Genomic DNA, 25,071 nt, shown 5'->3' on the forward strand with positions numbered 1-25,071 from the left:
ACAGCTGGGTTTGAATAAAACTTTCAGTACTTAATATTTTTCAGCTTTGACTCTCAGAACAAGAGTTTCTTTGAATGTACAATGGGAGATGAAAGTACATATCATACAAGTTATTATGATATTTGCAAATTAGAACACAATAGACACCTAGGAATTGATAGTTATTATCCTTTTGCTACTAATTTATTTTTCACAAATATTCCAGTGCTATTGCGTTCAGAAGACTGCAGGAAGATATTGTGGGAAAAACACTAAGAGGAACAGTACAAAATCTCTCTCTTTAAAGGACTTTGATAAAATTTAATTGGAAAGATAGACATATTCACCCTTCCAACAAATCTTAATTCTAATCTAAAGTATGCAAAACAATGCAAAATCTTTATAGGGCATAAATGCAGCACTGGATTTTTTTTTTTCTTTTATTTTGGTACAGAGTCTTGCTCTGTCACCCAAGCTGGAATGCAATGACATGATACCTGCTCACTGCAACCTTCACCTCCTGGGTTCAAACAATTCTCCTGTGTCAGCTTCCCAAGTAGCTGGTACCACAGCTGCGTGCCACTAAGCCCAGCTAATTTTTAGTAGAGATGGGGTTTTGCCATGTTGGCCAGCCTGGTCTCGAACTTCTGACCTCAGGTGATCTGCCTGCTTTTGCCTCCCAAATTGCTGGAATTACAGGCATGAGCCATTGTGCCTGCTCTGGAATAATTTTTATGTCACCAAGATGGAAATTCTAGGTCATGGTTGCCCTCTCTTTCAATCTCTACTTAGAGATTCCCTCCTTAGATGTGGCCTTAATAGAATACATTTAATAAACTAAAAAATGTTCTTAAAAACCATTATACATAATTATGATGTGATCAATGACAATAAATAAACTATTTGTAATTATCATGGATTGCTTCAACTTGATTCTATATTAAGGTCTCATTGTTATTTCTGATAAGCTACTGATTGCTAAAGCAACATCTTTAAGTTGGCTTCTTATATAGGAAATACTCAGATGTTAACATAATTACAGGTGCTTATAGTTGATCACTCTACAATGCTTGGGTGTTACCATCCCTGCCTGGGTCATGGCAGACATTACCTATTAATCGTGGCATTTGTTTTCTATTTATTGCAGTCTCACTAACCTTTCCATGTCAGTGTGATGTGGTTTAGATTTGTGTCCCTGCCCAAATTTCATAGCGAGTTGGAGGAGGGAACTGGTGGAGGTGAATGGATCATGGGGGTGGACTGCCCCTTGGTGGTTTTGTGATAGTGAGTGAGTTCTCACAAGATCTGATGATTTAAAAGTGTATGGCACTTCCCCATTTCTCTCTCTCTTCTGCTTCACCATAGTAAAACGTGCTTGCTTCCCTTTCACCTTCCATCATGACTGTAAGTTTCCTGAGGCCGTCTAGCCATGCTTCCTGTACATCCTGTGGAACTGTCAGTCAATTATACCTCTTTTCCTAATTTTTTTTCTTTTATTTTGGTACAGAGTCTTGCTCTGTCACCCAAGCTGGAATGCAATGACATGATACCTGCTCACTGCAACCTTCACCTCCTGGGTTCAAACAATTCTCCTGTGTCAGCTTCCCAAGTAGCTGGTACTACAGGTACCAAGAAGACAAGAAGATGAGGGAAAGTGTTGAACTTCCTAGAGACTTGTTGAATGGTTTTGACCAAAATGCTGATAGTGATATGGACAGTGAAGTCCAGGTTGAGGTGAACTTAGATGGAATTGAGGAACTTATTGGGAAATGGAGTATTGACTCTTGCTATGTTTTAGCAAAGAAACTGGTGGCATTTTGCACCTGCCCTAGAGATCTGTGGAACTTTGAACTTGAGAGAGATGATTTAGGGTATCTGGTGGAAGAAATTTCTAAGCAGCAAAGCATTCAGGATGTAACCTGGCTGTTTCTAAAAGTGCACACTCATATGCACGAACAAAGAGATTATCTGAAACTGGAACTTATATTTGAAAGGAAAGTACAGTGTGAAAGTTTAGAAAATTTGCAGCCTAGCCATGTGTAGAAAAGAAAAACCCATTTTCTGGGGAGAAATTCAAGCCTACTGCAGAAATTTGCATAAGTAAAGAGGAGCCAAATGTTAACAGCCAAGACAGTGAGGGAAATGTTGCCAGGGCATTTCAGAGACCTTCACTGCACATCCCATTACAGGCCCAGAGGTGTAGGAGGTAAAAATGGTTTTGTGTACCTGACCCAGGGCCCTACTGCTTTCTGTGGCCTTGGGACAAGGCACACTGCATCCCAGCCACTCCAGCTCCAGCTGTGGCTAAAAGGAGCCAAGGTACAGCTCAGGCCATTGCTTCAGGGGTTGCAAGCCTCAAGCCTTGGTGGCTTCCATCTAGTGTTGTGTCTGCAGGTGCACAGAAGACAAGAGTTAAGGTTTGGAAACCTCCACTTAGATTTCAGAGGATGTATTAAAACACCTGGATGTTAAGGTATAAGTCTGTTGCAGGGGCAGAGCCCTCCTGGAGAACCTCTTCAAGGGCAGCATGGAGAGGAACTGTGGGGTTGAGGCCCCCACACAGAGTCCCCACTGAGACACTTCCCAGTGGAGCTGTGAGAAGGCTACTGTCCTCCAGACCCTAGAATGGTAGACCCATCAAAAGCTTGCACCATGTGCCTGGAAAAGCCTCAGGTACTCAATGTCAGCCTGTGAAAACAGACATGGGGCAGTACCCAGTAGAGCCATAGTGACAGAGCTTCCCAAGGACTTGGGAGCCCACCCCTTGAATCAGCATGTCCTGGATGTGAGACATGGAGTCTAAGGACATTATTTTGCAGCTTTAAGATTTAATGACCACCCTGCTGGATTTCAGACTTGCATGGTGTCTGTAGCACCTTTAAGGTTGGGCCACTTTCTTCCTTTGGAATGGGGGCATTTACACAATGCCTGTACCCACATTTTATTTTGGAAATAACTAACTTGTTTTTGATTTTATAGGCTCATAGGTGGAAGGGACTTGCCTTGTCTCAGGTGAGACTTTAGACTTGGACTTTTGAATTAGTGCTGGAATGAGTTAAGACTTTGTGGGACTGTTGGGAAGGCATGATTGGTTTTGAAATGTGAGAAGGTCATGAGATTTGGGGGGAGTCCAGGGACAATTTATGTCCCCACCCAAATTTCATGTCAAATTGGAGGTGGTGCCTGGTGGGAGGTGATTAGATTATGAGGGCAGATTTCCCACTTGGTGTTATTGTGATAGTGAGTGAGTTCTCATAAGATCTGATGGTTTAAAAGTGTGTGGGACTTCTGCTTCTCTCTCTCTCTCTCTTGCCCAGCTATGGTAAGATGTGCTTGCTTCCTGTTCACCTTCCATCATGATTGTAAGTTTCCTGAGGCCTTCTAGTGATGCTTCTTGTACCACCTGTAGAAATGTGTGTCAATTAAACCTCTTCATAAATTACTCAGTCTCAGGTAGTTCTTTATAGCAGTGTGAGAATGAACTAATACAGTGTTTCAGGTAGTCACAGCCAACTAATTTGACTTGACACATATGATAGCATCTATTTTTCACCTCATCACAAGCATTTCAGAGTTTGAGAAAGTTCATGGTCACTATGTTAACTGAAGCTCCCTTGTAGCCCTGTAAATCTATTTTTAGGAGACTTGATCTACTAGTAATAATTCTGCCTTTTTCTTCTGGTCTCATTATGTGATGGAAACTGTTGATTATCAACTCTGAACACATGGCAGAATGCAGTGCTTCACAAATACTGGTGTGCATCAGATTCACCTGAAGACTTGTTAAGAGATTTCTGGGTTTCACTCCCCAGAGTTTCTGATTTAGTAGGTGGCAATATTTTAAAACAGGTCCAGAAAGCTTTTAGGAAATATAAACTCAAATGATGCTTTTGGTGCTGATCACGGAACCACATTTGGAGAAAGAATGACATAATGAAAAGAACAAACACTTACTTACAGAGAGAAAAGCACTGAGAGCATCATTACTGGATCCTTGAGCCTCAGTTGTTCTCAATGAAGTTTTCCCAATAATAAAGCCTGTAACATGGAATTACTTGAAGCATTACCTGAGAAATATTTCAGGTATTGCTTTTTATTTATTAATATTACTAAATAGTAATATATATTTAGTAATATATATAGTAATATATATTTAGTAATATTACTAAATAGTATATTAATAATAAAATTTATTAATATTACTAAATAGTAATAATAAGCTTTCAGCCAATGTTCATTTCCCTTTGTGTACTTTTTTTTTGCATTTGTAATAAAAAGTCAGATCCTGGGGAGAGATAGCATGCGGGAAAATGCCAGATATAGGTGCTGGGGAGGAATGCAGCACATCACACTGCCATGTGTGTACCTATGCAACAATCTTGGATGTTCTTCTCATGTACCCCAAAACCTAAAATGCAATAAAAAAATTTTGAGAAAAAAAAAGAAATAGAGAAATAAAGCAAATTTTTTAAATTATGAGGGAAAAAAGTCAGATCTAGCATTTTTCTATATACAATAGGGAAATGGAGATGGTGATATATAGTTCTTGTCCTTTCTTCCATGAGCTGTTACATATTCTAATCTTCAGAAACTCCCTTTATGTTATCCTATACACATTCTATATTTGCTTTTTGCTCCAGAAAGCTTGCTTTAGGCCCTGAGGAGAAAGTTTTACTTATTTTGAGTTTGGAAAAGTGCACAAATGATAATCCAGCAGGTGACTGTGTATAAAAGCTGTGGAGCCACATTAGGCTGGAATTTCCCTTTACATATAATATTTTTAAAATGAATATGATAATACCTAGAGCACATTTTACATCCTGCAAAGGAATATACTATTCAAATATTTGTGCCAGATTGCATTGTAAGTGCAGTAACGTTTAATTTTAATTTAATTTTAATTAATTTATTTATTTATTTTGAGACGGTGTTTCGTTTTGTTACCAAGGCTGGAGTGCAGTGGTGTGATCTCAGCTCACTGCAACCTCTGCCTCCTGGGTTCAAGCAATTGCCCTGCCTTAGCCTCCAGTGTAGCTGGAATTACAGGTATCTACCACCACGCCCAGCTAATTTTTGTATTTTTAGTAGAGGTGGGGTTTCTCCATGCTGGCCAGGCTGGTCTTGAACCCCTAACCTCAGATGATCCACCCACCTTGGCCTCCCAAAGTGCTGGGATTACCCTTGTGAGCCACTGTACCTGGCCACACTACCATTTAATTTTAAATTGTAATTTATTAATTCACATGAATTGCCCTGCAGAATACTTTGTCTGAACATCTACATCTATGGATAAAGCACTGAGAAACAGAAAGCCTGAAAGGATTTCTCAAGGATGATGAAGAACCTGGCTTAGGTTTGATCTCAAAACACAGATTCCTGATAAATAATTCACTCACTTAGGTCATTCTCCGATTGCTCTTCAATTTACCAGGGTTTAATTTGTTTCCACAAGTATTTTCACATGCAGATTCTTTATAGATTACTGTATTTTTGTGCTTAGTAATCTTAATAAAAACATCAAGAGTACTGTTTAGGAAATATAATGTTATCTATGGCAAAATAGTTTTTAATTATAATGTAGTGTGTTTGGACAGTATAAATGATAGCTTAGAATTGAAAAGAGAATTACTATGCTTACCATAAATCTCCTTGACAACAAGTTCAATGTTTTGAATACTGAATCATTTAGAATTTTATACAGATTTACAGGTCTCTCACCTTGGCATCTCATTCCTTTTTTTATACTTGTGAGATTTTAACAGGTAATCTTCAAAAACCCCATAATTATTACTGCTTTAACAAATATTCTTGACTATCCAACTCATTTGTATTTGAAGTGTTTGCCTAATTTTTGCTATCATCATCATCATCCATCATCTTCACCTTTCTTCAATATTTATTGAGCTTTGAAAAACTGAAAATCAAGTTCAAAGAACATCTTGATTACTTTACTGAAATGCAGGTCCTTACTGGAACCCCCACTCCAGAAAAAAAGAAGCAATTCACAGATTCTTGGTCTTCTTTATAAGGGATATATAATGTCAGTTAGGCAGGTACCATCCCCAAAACTGCTTGCTTCTCATTTTGCAACAAAAAGAAAGCTCTCTCAGCATATAGTATTCTGTACAGATTGCCTTCCTGCCTTTGGCGGAGCTCCTGTTTCTCCTGTGAATCATTCCTCGGTACACAGTGTTACCATTGTGTTATCTGAAAGAGCGAATCCTGCTGGGTGGTGGTGCAGCTACTCCATTGGGAAGGTCACAAGTTCATGTCTGCTTTGCCTTCTGTCTAGTGAAATGTGTTCTCACTAAGGAATAGAGAATTGCAATATTTTTCTGCTTCTGGAAGGTCAGGCTTTCGGTGGTACCCCAGCAGTGTTGGCTAAAAGGCCATCAATAGTGGCGAATTCAAGGCAATGCTTAACCTTGCCTGTTGCCTATCATTCCATGTGTCTTTTTGCACCTCTTCTCAGTGGCTCAAAAAAATGAATTTGCTTAAGGATTTGGTTGAAGTGACTACGGATGAAGCAGATGGCCCTTAATAGGACCCCAGAGTGAATGCTCTTGCAGTTTAACTAAGTGGCCTTTATTGATTAAGCAGGCATTTATTGAACATCAGCTGTATGCCAGGCACTGCTTTAGGTGCTGGAGTTACTAAGGTAAATAAAACACTAAAGGTTTCTGTTGTTATGGAGCTTTTGTTCTAGTGGAGGTATAAGACAATAGCAATGGCAGAGAGTGAGTGATAGATTAAAGAGATTAAAGCTGAGGAAGGTGAGAGGAAGGGCAGGGCTGTTGTTTTACATCAGGTCATTAGGGACAGACTTACTGAGGAGAAGACCCAGACACCTGAAGGAAATGAGAGAGGGAAACATAGAAAGATCTAGAGAAAGAGCTTTCCAGAAAGAGGTAAAAGCAAACAGACCCTAAGGAGAGAGTATGCATAGCCATGAGATGGGGCCACATGTGAATTCAACATTTGTTAGAAATAAGAATATTTTGTTAATAATGATTATACACATCTATATAAAATGCATTTGAAAATATGACATTAATCACAAAAAGCCGTCACCACTTTAAAAAATGTGTATATAATGAAGGTATAAAATAATATTTTCTGTCATAAATTTTTTCCCAGTAGAGCCATCACAGGGTTAAAACAATATGTTTCATACATAATGTACTGTAACTGCTTTTTTAACAACTGAAAATGTACAGAAAATGGTGTTTTGACTGTCTATCTTTAGCCTTCAGCTGTTGCTGTCACGATTCAGAAATTTGGATCTCTGCCTTAAGAAGCACATTTTCTTAGCTGTAAAAAAATCTGATAGAATCTACAACTGTAATCATAGGCTATGATTTTAGAATATAAATCACTTGTTATAAAGGGGGGGTGTTAGTGTTTCTTTTCTTTTCATTTGATTCTCATTTGTGTTCTCAATATGCTTTACTTTGAGTTTGTTCGTATTTGGATCAAGATAAAATTTTCCTTGGCTTCAGTGTGTGGCAAGCAGTGCCCACTTATTTTAATAGATACTGTACCAACCAGATCCCAATGTGTGTCAGGAAATCCAGAAAACTGAACCCAGAAATGATGCTAGACACAGATAGAAAGGAGGACTTCAAAAATTCCTATATGTTACTTTGGTGACTGATGTGAAGGGATACTTTATAGTATCTTCTAAAAGCACAGTTACTTTCAGAAAAAATGAGAAAAATTTAAAGAGATTTTAAAAAACACAATATCATTAAGAATTGGATCTCTTGCCTCTAAAATTTCTAAGTTACCAGAAATAAAATAAAATAAATTTATTGGCTATAGGTAATATAGCACAAATCTAATAGTTTAAAATCTCAGGCATGTAAAATGAGAACAGATTACATACCAAAACACTGTTTGTAGCAATAGTAGCCATGAGAATTAAGTATCTGACCTGCGAGGCCCCAAAACATCAATCTCAGGAGTATCTATTAGAAGGTAAAAAATCTGGAAGAAGAATCCTAAGATGATATTTCTTATCTTTAATATTTAAGGTAAAAAGGAAAGGAGGTATGTAAGAAAGGTTTCTAGAATTTTAACACATGAAAGACAAATAAATTATATTTTACATGAAAGACAAATTTTGAGTTGCAAATGAATGAACATGCCAAGGCACATTAAATCAATATACTATCTTCTCGAACTGGCTTAAGATTGATAAGAATGCATTCAGGCAAAATTATTTTTATAAATTCCTCATTAATAAATGTTTGCTAATTTTTGTTGCCTATTCAAATTACTTTGTCTTGTCCTGAAATATGAAATTATGGAGAAACAATTCTGGTTTCAGGATATAACATAATTGGAGTTAATAGGTTTTTAATATGGTGTTATATTTATGTATATATAAATATGGCATATTCATATATTTTTATTTTTCCTTTGTAATAAAGTATAGTGGATTAAAGCATAAGTTTTGAAGTCAGATGTCTTTGGTTTCCAATATTTACTAACTGGTTGACCTTGGGTAATTCATCTAACCTTTCTTTAATTCAGTTTCTTTATCCATAAAGTGTAGATTATATACTTCAAAGGGAGTATTATGAGGTTAAATGTGATAATATGATAATAATGTATATGAAAGTAACTAGTACATAGTAAAGTCTCAATAAATAATGTTATTATATCTTAGTTTCCAGTGGTTCTCTCTTTCTCTTTTTGCTTTCCTCACTGAGAACGGCCTGGAACTGATTCTTTTCTCATAGCCCTTAGAAAGAACCAACTCAGCTGATGCCTTCATTTTTGGACATCTAGCTCCCAGAACTGTAAGACAATAAATTTCTGTTGCTTAAGCCACCCAGTCTGTGGTATTACTAGGAAGTACTAAGGTAGTGCTATAACAAATGCTTTAAAATGTAGAAGTGGCTTTGGAATTTGGTTATGGGCAGAGACTGGAAGAGATCTGAGGTACTTGGTTAAAAAAAAAAAAAAGATCTTGATTGCCTCCAGGAGACTATTGGTAGACATATGAATGTTAAAGATACTTTTGATGAAGTTTCAGACAGAAATAAGGAACATCTTCTTCGAAACTGGAGGAAAGGTGATCCTTGTTACAAAATGGCAAAGAACATGGCCTACTTGTGTTTTAGTTTCTTTGTGAAAAATAGAACTTTTAGGTGATGAACTTGGATATTTAGCTGAGGAGATTTCTAAGCCAAGGGTCGCAAGCACATCCCGGTTTCTCTTTGCTGCTAACAGTAAATTTGAAGGGAGAGGCTAAATTGAAGAAGGAGTTGTTAAGCAAAAGATAACAAGAATGTGAAGATTGGAAAAATTCTCAGCCTATCTTCATTGCAAAAGATGAGAAAACGTGTTTGGAGAGAGCATCAAAGGTGTGACTGGACAGCCATTTGCTACAAAGAGAAGTACGTGTCTCATTAATCCAGTCAACTATCTCAGCAAAAGCCAGGAAGAGAGATGTGGTCATCCAGGAAAGATCTGTCAAAGATTCTCTGGTCTGGTGGCTTGGAATCCTGTGAATTGCACAGGAGACCAACGAAATTTTTGAGTTTTATATCAGCAGAAACACTATAAAGTATGACTGAAAGTGACAGAACTGAGATGAAGTAAAGGAAAACTGTCAGACTTCTGGGGATTCTACAAGCAGGAAATGGGTCGATTGAACTGATGGCTTGATAATACAGACATCATTATCTTTTAAGAAAAGGGAAGAATGATCCAGAAGGTAGTTTAGAGGCCTGCAGAACTGCTTCTGTCATCATCGGCCCAGAGAGCACAAGCCTGGCGACACTGGGGCCATCTTCTCCTTGGTTCCAGAAAAATGGTACCACTTCCTTGGTTTCAGAGGGCAGTCTGGCCACCAATGCTCAGGTCCTAGGAAACTAGTGCCAACACATTCATGGACCCAAAGGACAGAAGACTGAGCCAAAGAGGATTATTCTCAAGCCTCAACATCTAATGGAATTTTTCCTACTAGGTTTTGGACCTATGATCTATTTCTTCCTTTTGGAATAGGAATGTCTGTCCTATGCCTGTCCCACCATTGTATTTTCAAAGTATATAACTAATTGTCTGGATTTACAGGTTTCCAGATGGAGAAGAGCTTTGCCCCAGGATGAATCATACTTCAAGTTTCACCCATTGTTGATTTGGCTGATTTAAATGAGATTTGAGGCTCAGAGTTGATGCTGGAACAATTAAGACTTTGGGAGGTGTTGTGATGGGGTGAATGCATTTTGCATATGACAGACAAGAACATGAATTTTGGGGGTAAGAAGATGGACTTTTATGGGTTTGTGTCCTCCTCAAATCATATGTTGAAATTCTAACTCCCAGTATCTCAGAAAGTGACCTATTTTGGAGAAAAGATCTTTACAGAGATCATCAAGTTAAAATGAGGTCATTAAGGTGGGTTCTAATCCAATATGACTGGTGTCTTTATTAAAAAGGGTAATTTGTGCATTGAGACAGGATAAAGGGAAAGCCATGTGAAGAGGCATAGAGGGAAGGCAGCCATCTATAAGCCAAGGAGAAAGGCCTGCAACAGATTATTCCCTCATAACCCTCAGAGGAGCCAATTCTGCTGACACCTTAATTTTGGATGTCTGGCCTCCAGAACAGTGAGACAATGCATTTCTGTTGTTTAAGCCACCAACTCATTTGTACTTTGTTATGGAAGCCTTAATAATGTAATATACTATTGTGTATGTCAGAGATTTAGAATGTATTATTAAAAAATGTCTATCCTATTGTATAAGGATAGTTGAAAGAGTGTAGTTATTTAGGATGGAAGAGAAAAATACTAAAGAAAATATCTTTGCAGGGTATGTGTGACCCAGGAATCCTACTCTTGGGTATTTACCATAGAGGAGTAACAGCTTATATTCACACAAAAAAACCTGTACATGTTTACAGAAGCTCTATTTATAATTGCTCAAAACTAGAAACAGCCCAATTGTCCTTCAGTAGGTAAATAAACAAGCTGGTACAGGCATACAATTGAATACTATTTGGCAATAAAAATGAATGAACTATTAATAAATATAACATCTTGGCTAACCTTCAAAGACATTGTGCTGAGTAAAAACTTGATCTCAACAGGTTAAACACTATATGATTGCATTTATGTGATATGATTGAAAAGACATATCAGTGATGGAGAACAGATCACGGGTTGCCAGGGATTAGTGGTGGCAGGAAGGATGTGACTATAAAGGTGTAGCACAGAAAGTTTTCTGAGGGTGACAGAACTGTTCTATATCCTGGTCATGGTGGTAATTGCAAGAATCTATATGTGTGTCAACTTCCATAGAACAGTATACCAAAAAAGTGAATTTTATTTCATGATAAAAAGCAAAACAAAAGAGATAAAAATAGTAACCAGGGAAGCTTTCAAAAATAAATATATTCTTGTTCAAGACCAGCCTGGCCAACGTGGTGAAACCCCATCTTTACTAAAAATACAAAAAAATAGCCAGGCGTGGTGGTAGGCGCCTGTAGCCCCAGGTACTGGGAAGGCTGAGGCAGGATAATTGCTTGAACCTGGAAGGTGGAGGTTACAGTGAACCCAGATGGTGCCACTGCACTTCCAGCCTGGGCCACAGAGTGAATCTCCATCTCAAAAAAAAAAAAATATATATATATATATATATATATATATGTAGTGTGTGTGTGTGTATATATATGTACTCTTTAAAAGTCTTTGCTAGAACTCTCAGCATGCTTATATATCAAATATCTCAACTCTTTGATTTTTACATATGTAATATTGCAGTGTTTTGATAATATGAAATATTTATATTGAAGTAAATTTGAATTACTCTAAATTTAAATTTGAATTCTAGGATTTTATAGCAGGTCTTCACAAATAAAATCATATTTTCTTTATTATAAACTAATAAGCCATCATAATTAATGTTACTGAAATTTTTTAAATTCCTGATATGAACAGATTTAAAATAAACAGTCTGTAGTCAACAAACAAATCTTGAAATTAGGTGAACTGATCTTGATCTAACCTACTATTTTGGAAGCGTTTTCTATGTTGATATGTATTATGTACCCTTACAAGGCTGAGAGTAGTAAAATATTAATTTAGGAAATTATTGTTTCTGTGAAATAGCTTGCAAATGTCCACTTAAACACATAATGGATCCCTGCATATTATTCTTTTTTTAAAGAGCAGTGAAGTGGATTTGATTTAATATTCGTGTGTGCTATACTCTATGATCTCTGTAGTATCACAGTTAGCTGGACTTACATAGGCAATTACTTACATTCGAAATTTTAAAGTGTAGATAAATACTATGTTATTTTTTTCTTATCTATTTGAGACAAGACTACTGACAAAATAGGAAACAATGAAAAGATAAAATCTCATTTCAGAGAAAGAAGTTTACCCAAATAAAACTTTGTTTCCAACAGCTATGTCCCTAATATTTTATTCATTTGAAATCACCCTTTTTGACAATTTTCTGACAGGTTAATATTATCTTTGGGAACTGGAGTACCCTCTTTTAGTGTGGTTTTTACAACACCTACCATGGGAACAGCCTCCCCTTGCGTTTATGTATCTGACTCATCCTTGCTAATATATCTTGATGTCAATAATGACCTAGGGAAGAAAGAGAGGAACTCCCTTAGTATTTTTATTCTATGTAATCTGCCTTCTCAGAATGTGCCTTGTGAAAGAAGCACCTAATTACTCTGCCAAAACCAGAAAGCACTGTAAGGAGAGAGCCTGGCAAGTTTCTCCTACCAGTCTGCCACCTAATGAATAGACAATGTAACACACTGGTATTCTGCTTTTGCACTGCAGCAAGAATGTGAAAAATAATAATAATAATTACTATTAAAAGAACAAAGAAATGTTAGCTAAAATGGTAAACATAGATAAACTGCTGTGATTTAAAAAGTTTCAATTTGGAATTCTCTGTAAGCTCAAGTATAAAAAGGATACTGGCTGTAATTGCTTTCAAGACAGTAAGAAAAATCCAGGGCTAATAGCAGAGCATGATTTGAGGCACTAAATTTATTTTTCATTTATATATTTAACTGCTAAATATTAATCAGTTGGAATACAATGTCAGGCTCTGAAGATACAAAGGTGAATACAATAGTTTATATCCTTGGTGAATACAATATTTTATGCCCTTGGAGAGCTCATAGATTAGGCCAGGAGACAAATGAAAAAAAGTATCATAACATATCACAAAGCATTCTCAGGGAGGCAGCCAATGCTGTTGGAGTATGGAAGTTGAGAAAAATTTTACTGAAGAGTTTTCCTTTGAATTTAGCCTTAATGGATGAGACATGATATGCTTGACAAAGATAATAGAGAAGTAACACTTCAGACAGTGAAAACTGCATAAAATAATAAATACACAACACTTTGAAAATGCTACTGCTTAATGCCTATATAGCTCTTACTCGAATTTGAGAGAAATAGTTTATTCCATTTTGTTTGATGCCCCCTCCTTTGTCTTATTCTGTACCAAAAAGATCAGCTATTTATTCATTCAATGAATATTTGTTTAAATACCTACTATGTAGCAAATAGTATTTTGGGAGTTGGGATTATAGGATTGAACAAACAAAGTCCTGTTCCTCATGAAACTTAAATTCTAGGGGGAGCAAACAGATAATAATAAAGCTACTAAGTAATATGAACTGTGATAAACAAGATGTTAGTATTATATGCTGACAAGTACCACGGGAAAAAAATGAAGCAGAATGGGGGAGGTTGGTAGTTTTAAATAGGGTGATTATGGGGGACTTCATCAAGCAAGTGATATTTGGGCGAATGCTAAAGGAGATGAAGGAACAAACCATGCAGATATACTGGGAAAAAGGAAACTTGAACAACATTTTGAGTCAACAGAAAGGAAGCCAGTGTGGCTGAAGAAGGACCAGAGAGAGAGTTGAAGATGAAGTAAGAGAGATACTGCAGTTGTGGATGGGGAAAACTCATGTAGGGACCTCAAGGCCATTGTGTAGACTTTGCTTTTACTCTAGGTGATGAGGTGTTACTGGAGGGCTTTGCGTGGGCAATTCTTTTTTGAATGGGACTATCTCTAAGAAACATGAATCCATGCTCAGACATCTAGGATACAAGCCTCTCACCTAGGATTCAGATGACATTATCAGGTGGTACAGGCTAAAGCTAATCTTTCTGAAGCACCATTTTACTAAAGGTGAAAATTAAATAGCATCATATGCATGAAAGTGAGGTATTCACATCATCTTATAAAGATATGCTAAATAACTTCAGACTCGAGGATGCTAAGTAAATGTGAAGATGAACTTCTAGCAATATGACTGGACCACCCTGAAAACATGAATTCCCTCTTCTGTCCCATAAGGTATCCTCTGTTATAAAAAGCTTGGGTAGCATGGGTGTAGTGTAATAAAATGGACAGTATAGTTAGAGTGGAAAGGCTTGGTTTTGAGTATTGGATCAACGATTTAAAAGCTATGTAATTTTGTGTCTTGATATTCTTATTTGAAAATGGGTAAAATAATGTACATTCAGTCTACAAATACTTATCTACTGTCTACTCTATGCCACACTGTATCCCAAATTCCAGAAATGCAGTATTGAATAACACTCAGCCCAGCCCTAAAGGATTTTATATTTCAAACAGAGAATTTCAACAGTATTTGTCTGAAATATTTATGAGGATCAAATAAAATAATATATTAGAAATGCTTACTGCCATATATGGCACTCAATAGGTATGCAAAAAATGTTAAGTTACATCAAAGAGTTGCTAATTTTCTAAGATACCTAGAAGACCATTTTCATTCGATTGAATACTATTTTCTTTTCAATCATGTTAGAATAATTCTCTAGCTTTATTTTTAAAAACAAAATAGAAAAACTGGGAGAAGTTGCAATTTGGGGTGCTGTAGTTATATATAACAGTATACTTACTGTTATATATTGTTGTATAACAGCATACACTGTTGGAAGAGGCCTGGTTGTTCAATGGTGTTCTGTTACCTTGTCTTTGACTGAAGGAAGGGATCTTGTATAGCTTTATTTGAATAAAGTCTAATGATTGTGTGTTGTTTTAGAAAAAGGAAACTAGCTAGTGAAATAAATAAAGACATGATCAACCATAATTCAACTTTGTTAATACTGATAGTCTTAAATCTGTTCCTCTTTTAAAGCTTTTTTAAAAAAAAGTTCTTGAATTATCTTTTTTAAAAAAGCTTCTGAATTAATTGTCTTTTTTAAAAAAGCTTCTGAATTAATTATCTTCTCAAATATCCATCTTTGTATTTGCAGAAAGTGGGAACCATGTTATTTTGGGTTCAATGTTGTGCTTGGTATAATATTATTGTATGCAAACTGCAGTTTTGTGCATTTAAAATACTTTCATTGTATAATAGTTGAAAAGTAGTCACTCATTAGAAAATTTATTCCAGGTCAACTTTTAAAGTTTAAAGGATATTGAATATAAAAAAAATGTAATTATTTTCATCCAAAATAGTTGTATTACAAGGATGTTGAATTTTAAAAACATTTAAAAACAAAGTTATTATAGTGTCACTATAAATTTATAATATTTTTGGCTGTTATTAATTGACTTTTCTTTTCAATTCAATAAAAATGAAAATGTTTTCAATTTTTTTACAATATTTGTAATCATAAGTAGTGTATTATTTAATTGCTATTGACTATATAACTATTCAAATCCTTCAATGGTATTTAATTATGATAAGTTATTGACTCTTATTGCTTTGACAGGATATGAATACTAGAAATTTCATTATTTAAAACTGAGACAGGCCGGGCATAGTGGCTCACATCTGTAATCCCAGCATTTTGGGAGGCCAAGGCAGGCGAATTACTTGAGGCCAGGAGTTCGAGACCAGCCTTGCCTATGTAGCGAAATCCTATCTCTACTAAGAATACAAAAAATTAGCCAGGCATGGTGGCGGGCGCCTGTAATCTCCTACTGAGGTAGGAGAATCACTGGAACCCAGAGGGAGAGGTTGCAGTGAGCCTTGAGGATGTCACAGCACTCCAGCCTGGGTGACATAGCAAGACTCTGTCTGAAAAATAAAATAAAATAAAATAAAATGTAATTGAGTTATAAAAAATAAAACTGAGACATACCTTTAATTTGAATTCTCAAATAATTCCCAGGTATCCGTACATTTATAAATTAATTGGGAATTACTCATTTCTCCTTCTGAGATGCTAAGGGCTAAGGATTATACATGAACAGGAAGGTTTTCATTTTATCCATTAGTTCCTTCCTAGGCACTTGACAGGGCACACAGATTCTATCACATAGACTCTATTTGCTTTTTCTTTTGTTCTCCTGGCTGTCTCTCTCAAATAGTATTCTTTGTTGAAATATAGCATGGGATTTCTTTTTACTGTGCTTATGTTTACTTTTTCTTAGATAGCATTGCCTGTCTCCTATCTTGTAGACTCATCTTTGATTTCAATATTTGGCAAAGCATCTCACTTTTTTATTTTTTAGCAGTTTGGCTCTAAAAACAAACTTTTATGCATTTACCTTAAACATTTTTTTTTCAGAAATAAGTAATTCAGACTTTCAAACAGTCCGATTATCTTTTAAGTTTTATATTTCAAGTGACTCTCTTTGGTATTCCTAATATTCTTTCTAGAGTAGGTAGAGTTAACAGACTTTACATGGTTTTGTGAACTTCGCATCTTAGGATGATTCTCAAAATTTCTTTAATTGGGACCTTGGCTGTCATAGTAAGTAAAGTGAGAAGAGTAACGTGGAATGCCACATGATGTCACATATATTGGCAATAAGGATTGGAAAGTAATTATAAACGCATTATTGTACCGCTTTAGGTAGGTTTATGTCAACATTTTCTTATCTAAACTCCTGTTCACATATAGCTAAATCTTGATTGTGAGATTTACTGTAATATTTTTAGGAAGAAATTTCTAAAATGCTTACTATATTTTGGCAGTTTTGAAAAGTAAATATGAGAAATCTCTTTTGTAACTTCAAATTGCTATTTAAGTTTTTGCTGATACATCACTCTGAATAATGGCAAAATCACATATTTTCATGTCCCAGTTTTAAGTCATATTATTGCTGGAGGAAAGTCCCAGCTTTGTTTTCATAATTCAGGAAATAATGGGTAGCATAGCCATATTTTCTCCTGTCTAATAATCTGTCTTCTCAAATAGGGCAGTTAAAATATCTTTAGATATTAAAAAATGCATTAGAGCCTACCTGAACAAAATTACCATTTTGTAATTGAATCAAAGAACATTCAACTGGGAATCAAAAAACCTAGGTTTTAGTTTTAGCTCTAACATCATCTGCTAATGTGACTTTAGGAAAGTTGCTTAAATCCTCTAGCTCTGCTACCTTGTCTTTCAAATGAGGAGCTGAACAAGGTGATTACCAGGATTCAGTGCAAGTTCTAAGATTCCATGACTGTGCTTTTATTCATAATATATTTTGGTTAATTATTATAATGTCATTATGCTTTCCAGAGTAGTACCTATAAACCAGTACTTTAAACTCTTCCTATAATGTTTGAACCACTTTCTCAAGGACTGGCATGGGTCTTAGTTGCTACTACACGTAGGAGTTGGTCTGCTCTTATTTCATCCTTTAGATATTTAGCACATTTTAACCACAATATCTGACACAGGTGAATATTTTATTTTTTGAGACAGAGACTCACTCTGTCACCAAGGCTGGAGTGCAGCAGCATGATCTTGGCTCACTGCAACCTCCGCCTGCTAGGTTCAAGCAGTTCTCATGTCTCAGCCTCCTGAGTAGCTGGGATTACAGGTATGTGCCACCAAGCCCGGCTAATTTTTGTATTTTTTTTTAGGAAAGGGGTCTTCACATGTTGACAAGACTGGTCTCAAACTCCTGCCCTCAACTGATCTGCCTGCCTCGGCCTCCCAAAGTATTGGGATTACAAGCATGAGCCACTGTACCTAGCCCAAATGATTTTATAAGGGTAGAAGACTTCACATCTTAGTGGGAGAATTAAACGTCTGCCTTTTTCACTGAAATCTTACAGAGAATCATTTTTTTGTCATTCTTGCTAATGAGCCCTAGTTCTGCTTTGTCAAATTTATTTGAGATCAGGCTGGCCCTTGTGACAATCATTGCTGGTATAGACATTTCATAACATCCAGAAACTTCAAGCACCACTATATTCTTTCTACTTCCCGATGTGCCTTTTAAAGTATAGAAGCTGTATTCTAACATGTATCTGGATATCAGGTTACAGCGATCTACTTTTGGACTTGAGGCATTTTTTGGACTCCCCTGCCCATAGGTCTCACTTGCATTCCTTGTGAACAAAGAGCACACACACTCTCAAATGTATATGCCCACACACAAGTATACAATATCTTGTACACATACCTGCACACACACAAACACATGCATAGTGCTTGACTTTGGACTCTGCGCTTTAACTAAGAGTATTCATTTTTCCTGGTTGTTACCTTCATTCCAGTTTTGGTGAGCTTTGCTGTCAAAGTGGCTGTGTGTCTAATACAGAGTAGCTGCTGTTGGCAACCCATGAACAATGAGCTTAAACAGAAGAATGAGGGTAATGTTTATTGGAATGAAGATTGGGCATTAAATTCCTTGGGGGCATGAACCAAATCCAATGTTTTCCTGTTCGCTGACATTTTTTATATTGATGCTGTTTTGGATCTTCTAGAGAAGGGAGGGGCAAAAAAAAAAAAAAAAACTTCAGCAAATCAGCTCTTTCTTTCAAAAATGGAATTCAGAAGACTATTTTAGCTAGCTTTTTTTTTGACAATCCCGTATTTAATCAGTTTTTACTGTGATAAAGACAGCCTCACAAATTTTGTGGAAATCTAAAGCGATGAAGGGTGTTGTTAAGGGGGAAACAGAGTGCAGTTGTTTAAATAATCCTGGGCCAATAGCATTTGGTAGGTGGAGTTACTGTTGTGTGCATTACAGAGCAAGATAATTCTGAATGAAGACTTTAAACATTACACATGCTGGACGGTTTCTGGATCTGCTCTTTGTGCACACAAAACAAGTGACTAGGTTTTGCTTACTATCCATTAGTGAATGCAGCTTGTTTGATAAGATTTTTTTAGAAAAAAAAAACATGTAAAGGATTTATCAGAAGCCCTTATGAATATTTCATGAGTTGATATATTCAGCTGAATGAATTCAGTGAATGTCAGTGTGTAGCTTGCAGACAAACCTCATCCACAAGGAGGCTACTGACATTGGAAGCACTTTGGCGCATTTTCAGAGGCAAAGCCAGCCTGATAAAGCTCCTTGTGACAGCCTGACTTGCCATTCTTCGAGTATGCTGCTCTTGCTCTGAGAAGCTCATACATTGGAGTCACAGCTTCGTAAATTAAACTGGAAATAGTTTGCAGACTTATCAGTCTTCTAACCTGCAGCAGTGTCTCTGCTATGTTTGAGATTTTTGTTTTGGATGGTGAAAGCTAGCACTCCTTACAAGACATGACAGCAAAAGATTCTTCAAAGGAACTTGCTGCTTCTGAACCTGAGGTTTGCATAAAGACTTTCAAGGAGCAAATGCATTTAGAACTTGAGATTCCGAGATTACCAGGAAACAGACCTACATCTCCTAAAATTTCTCCACGCAGTTCACCAAGGAACTCACCATGCTTTTTCAGAAAGTTGCTGGTGAATAAAAGCATTCGGCAGCGTCGTCGCTTCACTGTGGCTCATACATGGTAAGACGAGACTTGTAGGTATCTACAATGCTTTTCAAATTCTTGCATTAGCACTAGTGATCTAGCAATGTAGAAAATGGAACATTTGAGTTTTGTTCCTAATACATACCACAAGTGTGAAATAAATAGAGACCAGGTCAGCTGAAGAATACATAAATGTACTGTGTGCTAAATTGTCATTGTGCTACTAGCTATTTCCACATAAAACATGCTTTTAACTGTAGAGTCTTTAAAATTGCTGCTTATCAGAATACATAGCTAATTCTAGGTAAGTAGAGTAATAAATGAATTTTTAAAGTCAGTTTTTTGTTTCATCTCTGTTGAGGTGGTAGGTGACTTTTTCGTTTTGTGATTGTTGGTGATTTAAACAAAATAATTTTGGGACATGGATAAGTCTTTTATTCTTAGTTCTAATTTATTTTTAAGATAATGTATGAAGTCAAACTTAATTTATTGTGCCACCATGTTTATAGTGTATAAACCAGTGAGATTTTGATTTATTGACTTATCTTTACACTACTTAAGGAAAGGGAAATCTAAGTTCCTACTTCTGAAATTGCATGGTTACTTTATGATTCCAAAATGCTGTTATTTTTAAGAGCCTCTTTTCTTAAAAAAAAAAAAAAAGTACCTTAACATTTATAGATATTTTTATAATGCCCAGCAAATAAATTCAAGAATGCTCTGTAAAACTTGCACTGAGCCTGCCACCTTTAATATATATGTTTACAAGGTATATAAATGTAGGATAACCTCCTTAAACAGTATAATAATGAAATATAAGGAAAAACACAACAAAATTAAATCGCTTTTACTGTAAAAGACAGGCCACTTCAGATTTTTTGGAGAATATGTTTTCTTTCAGATTAAGGTACCTTTAAAAATTAGGTAGCTGTACCTTAGTTTTATCTAGCAGGGACCATAGCAATAAAGGGAGCTTGTACATCTTAAAGGCAATTCTAATACAGTGATTTTGTGACTACATGCTGGATTGCCAATCAACATTATAAACTGAGGAGATCTGATTTTTAAAAATTAATATTCACTTGAGTTATTTTCTACTTATCTAAAATGTTTGTGTGCTTAATTTACTGCATAGTGCATTGGCAAATTAAAGTTACGCCTAGAAAGATATAGCTTGCCTTTGATGGATACCACATGCTTAGCCAACACATACTTTGCCTGGCATATATGATGTGCTTATTCTTGCTTTCTGACAATGGACTGTTCATATAATGGCTTTATTGCAGAATTTCTTTGGTAATCTTCTCGATGTATTAAATCATGTTGTTTAATTGTAATCTCTTATTTGCAGAGTGCATGTGGTTAGTCTTTCAAAGCCTACCAATGGTGGTAACATTTGTAGAAAGAGAAGGTTTATGTATAAGGATGTACTGATTTGAAGAAGTCCTCTCTTTTGTGCTTTATCCCACCCCTAACATGTGTGTATTTTCATATAGTTTGCTAAGTAGTATAACTGAATAGGGAAGATATATATATATATATATATATAAACATACTCTTAATTAGTTAGGAAAATAATATATGTAGGAAATATATTATTAATAGATGCATATGTTTTCTTACTTGAGTAAATATTAAATCACTAGTTTGACCAAAAGGATATTTTTTTAGATAGCTAGTTTTTAGATAATAATGTCTTCTTAAACCCTTGGTAATATTTTTCTTAATACAGAGTTCTGAATACAATAGTGTGACCTTTCTTTTTCTTCTAATAGATTTTTGATTTGCTAGGAACATAGAGCTATAAATACTGGAGTTTTTTACTTTTCCAAAGAACCCAAATTTTAAAATAATTAAAGGGCTAGTTTTACTCATACATTATACAAATTTTCTTGCAGCAAGTTGTAAAAGGAACAATTAAATGATATCTGAGGTTACCTACGCTAATAAGATGATTTTCTTAATTGAGTTAAAACAAAATTTTACAATTGCCAAAAAAGAAAACATAGGACTTTGAGATAATGCTCTATAATATAGATTAAAATAATCCATTAATCATTAAACTTATAAAGTAACTTTAGTTATGACTATGATTCATTTTCACCATTTATTCTTCCAACTCACACATTCCCCTTCTGATGTTTCTCAGTAAAACTATATCACAGTTTGTTTTCAGCTCATTTTAAGTCTTTATTTATATTTATTTGTATTGTTTTATCTGAATATATGCTTAACATTTTTCATATTTATTTTCATAAAACATGCAATGAAAATTTCTTTCTGGAAAATAGACATATATCTTATGTATTTTCATGATTTTTTTCAAATCTTAAGAATTTTTTTCCCATGGCCTAATGCTTAATGCTTTCCCCTTGCTTCACATTTTTGTCTCTTGAGCACCCTAACGTCTTTCCAATGAGTATATGTGGTTCTTTATGGGCTGCCATATCTCCTGTCTCTAAGACTTGTGAGTGTAATAAACTTTTCTTTCTTGAGTCTCCAAAAAATTTTATGTGCTTTTTTACATTAGATGAAATGGTTACATGAGGAAATAAGAGCATAAGTACTTTATTTTTGCCTTTTGGTCATAGTGAAATGTAACCAGCTTTTCACGATCAACGATTGGCATTTTCCAAAGCATGCACTTAAGTTAGAAATTCCAAGATATGCACTTAGAAGTCTCTAAAAACATGTTATTACTTTACAGTAGACAGTAGGCTTCTTTTAAGAAGATTGGATTGTTTTGATTCCAGCGTTGAAATTAAAGTAATTTTCATGATGAAGCGAAACAATACAGAGGATGCAGTTTATATGCAAACCCACTGAACAGTTTTTATTTGTAGATTTCATATTTTAGTCATATGAATGTGAAGTTCTGGCTTCGAAAACCCAAGTTATGAATGGTAAACTAATGGCAGAAGATTTAAGAAATATTTATGAAATTCTGACTCTGGGATTGTTTAAAAATATCTGAAGAAATGTAGGTATTCAATGTGTTATCACTAATCAGAGTATTTACAAAATCCTAAATCTGGAAGGAATTTGGATGATTACCTCATTACTTCCTTTTACCCTTGGGCAGGACCACAATCACTCCATCTTTAACATATGAAAATCTGTCCTACTTTTAAGACTCTAAAGAAAATACTTCTAAAACCTCACTTAGTACACAATCTTACTACTTTATAGTCCAGGTACTGAAAAGTTATTTGTCATGATTAATCTGTATTATTTATATGTTATATATAATCTATTTTCCACTCAGTGGATATTATTAATTAAAAAATGCGTAAGAGTTTGCTTGAATCTGTAGATCATTATTAACTGGTGCCAGAGTTTTCTTTTTCATTCACTCAACATATGTAATTGAGCACTGCTGTGAGCATGAAGAGAAAAAAACTCTGATTCAACCCACATGTATTCCAACACCTACTATATTTTAAGTTTTTTTTTTTACTAGAATATCTGCATATGTTATCTCATTTAAGTTTCATTTGGAGTATAAATATACTCCAAATTCACGATGCTTTCAGTATTACCTGTGGCAGATATCAAAAGTGTTCTGAATTGCTTTAGCTTCTTCTAGGTGTTTATATTCCATTAATCATCATTTTGAATCTGAACCACCATCTCAAATTTCCAAATTTTTCTTTGAATTCTGAAACCTGAAAGTGGATACCGCACTCTTTGCTAGATGATATGAAAATAAATAGATATGAAGCATGTAATAAGTTGCAAAGTCGATGGAACCTTCAGCATTAGTGAATTGGAAAATTACTGCCAGAGTTCTCAAGTAAGCATAGTGTTTATCCCCAACCCCACATTAGGGATGACAACTTCTGAAGCACAGTGTTATCCTAACTGGTCTGGATGGCCTGTCTATGCTTGCCTGGTACCTGTCACAGTGTCCAGCTTTTATAACCTTCCCTTCTTTGTTGATGTCTCAACCTCAGTCATCAGTTCTCTTTCATCATTAGCAACATGATGCTCTCTGAAGAAAGCTACGGCGATGGTCTTGAATATATCCTGGGCCAACCGCCCCCCCGCCCCCCCCCCCCCCGCCCCGCCCCACACACACACTGCCTCGTTGCATTGCTGCTCTTTTCTGGAGCTCTCTTCTTATACTGGTGAGCACCATCCTCTATCTGTCTGACCGTGCTTGCACACAGGAAACAACATTTTTCTAATTAGAAGTTAGTAGGAGAAAAGAGACTTGTATTCGTTTTCCTCATTTAGTTTTACCTATCTATATCTTGGAAATCTTTTCTCATTTTAACAAAGCTTCATGAAGTCTTTACTTGTGTATCTGACATTTGAATACAAAAGTTTTAAAAGCCATAGTTAGTACTCTAAAGGGGCTTATACTTGGCAAGACAACACTGGATTAAGTGGAGAAGAATAGGAAAAAAAAAAACAACAGTGAATATGGTACATGATTGACCTTTCTCAGAACTGTAGACGTGCTTGCTGTATTATACAATTTAGTCCTAGTTTGTTAGCTAAATCTACTGAATCTGTGCTAGCATTATTGATCAATTTCCTCAAATTCTTTCTTGGTAATATTGAAATTTTTTTGACAGATGTCTATCTTTACATATTTATTGATTGAACATTTGTTTGAACAAAACATTTGTTAAGAGCTGACTATGCACCAGGCTCGACTCTGGACTTAGGAGGCACAAAATGAGAAAGAGTCCTTGTCTTCAAAGAACTCCTATACTAGCTGGAAGACAAACTTGTGAATTAATAATTAATCCATGGTGTGGAAATAATGCTACTGAAGTGTGTTGTTCAACTTGTCATGAGAGCACAGAAGAAATAATTACCACTAGAGAGTGAGTCAATGTGTTAAGGGAAGTTTAGAGAAAAGATGATGCTTTTGTGGAGTTGTGACAAATGAATAGGAGTTTTCTAGGAGAAGAATGGGCAGGAAAGGTATTCTTTTGGCCAAAAGAGTAATAATTAGGAAATCCTGTTAACAAATAATAGCAATAATAGCTCTAATATATTCAGCACTTATATAATGTGATGGATATTAGTTCTAAATGTATTTACTCATTTAATCACATAAAAACCCCATGAGTTATATACTATTATTTTCATTTTATAGGAAAAGGAATAAAGGTCAGACAGCACAAGTAATTTGTTCAAGTTTACACAGAAAATAACTGAGTTGAGATTTGACTCTGAGCACGAGTGAAAGTACACATAGTTGACTGGGGTTTCAGCCTAAGGATGCAAGGTGGGAAAGCTAGGAAATAAGACTATGCCAGTAGATTGGAGCCATTTGCTAGGGCTTCCAATATCATGAACAAGACTTGGCCTTTAGCCCATCCATCCTCAGTGGGGAGCCACGACAGGTTATGAGAAAGGGATTGCCATGTATCATTTTTATTTTGGAAAGGTACTTT

At 35.6% G+C, this 25,071-nt stretch overlaps 1 protein-coding gene across 5 annotated transcripts in view; it reads left to right on the plus strand.

Annotated features, from left to right (window-relative positions):
* The window catches only part of PDE4B (phosphodiesterase 4B), a 568,971-nt gene that overhangs the window by 179,727 nt on the left and 364,173 nt on the right, over nt 1–25,071 (plus strand). Inside the window, exon 1 of one of the 5 annotated variants that reach the window (XM_012442574.3) lies at nt 18,547–19,696. The exons of 3 other annotated variants lie outside the window; for them this stretch is intronic. In XM_012442574.3, the coding sequence (XP_012297997.1) occupies nt 19,461–19,696 (236 nt within the window). In that variant the 5' untranslated portion in view covers nt 18,547–19,460. Of the gene's footprint in view, nt 1–18,546; nt 19,711–25,071 lie in introns of those variants that run through there. One more of the 5 variants, XM_012442575.2, reaches the window with a different exon arrangement.

Source organism: Aotus nancymaae, unplaced genomic scaffold (genome assembly GCF_030222135.1).
Source record: "Aotus nancymaae isolate 86718 unplaced genomic scaffold, 86718_ANA_hifiasm-v0.15.2.pri h1tg000007l, whole genome shotgun sequence".
Lineage (NCBI taxonomy): Eukaryota > Metazoa > Chordata > Mammalia > Primates > Aotidae > Aotus > Aotus nancymaae.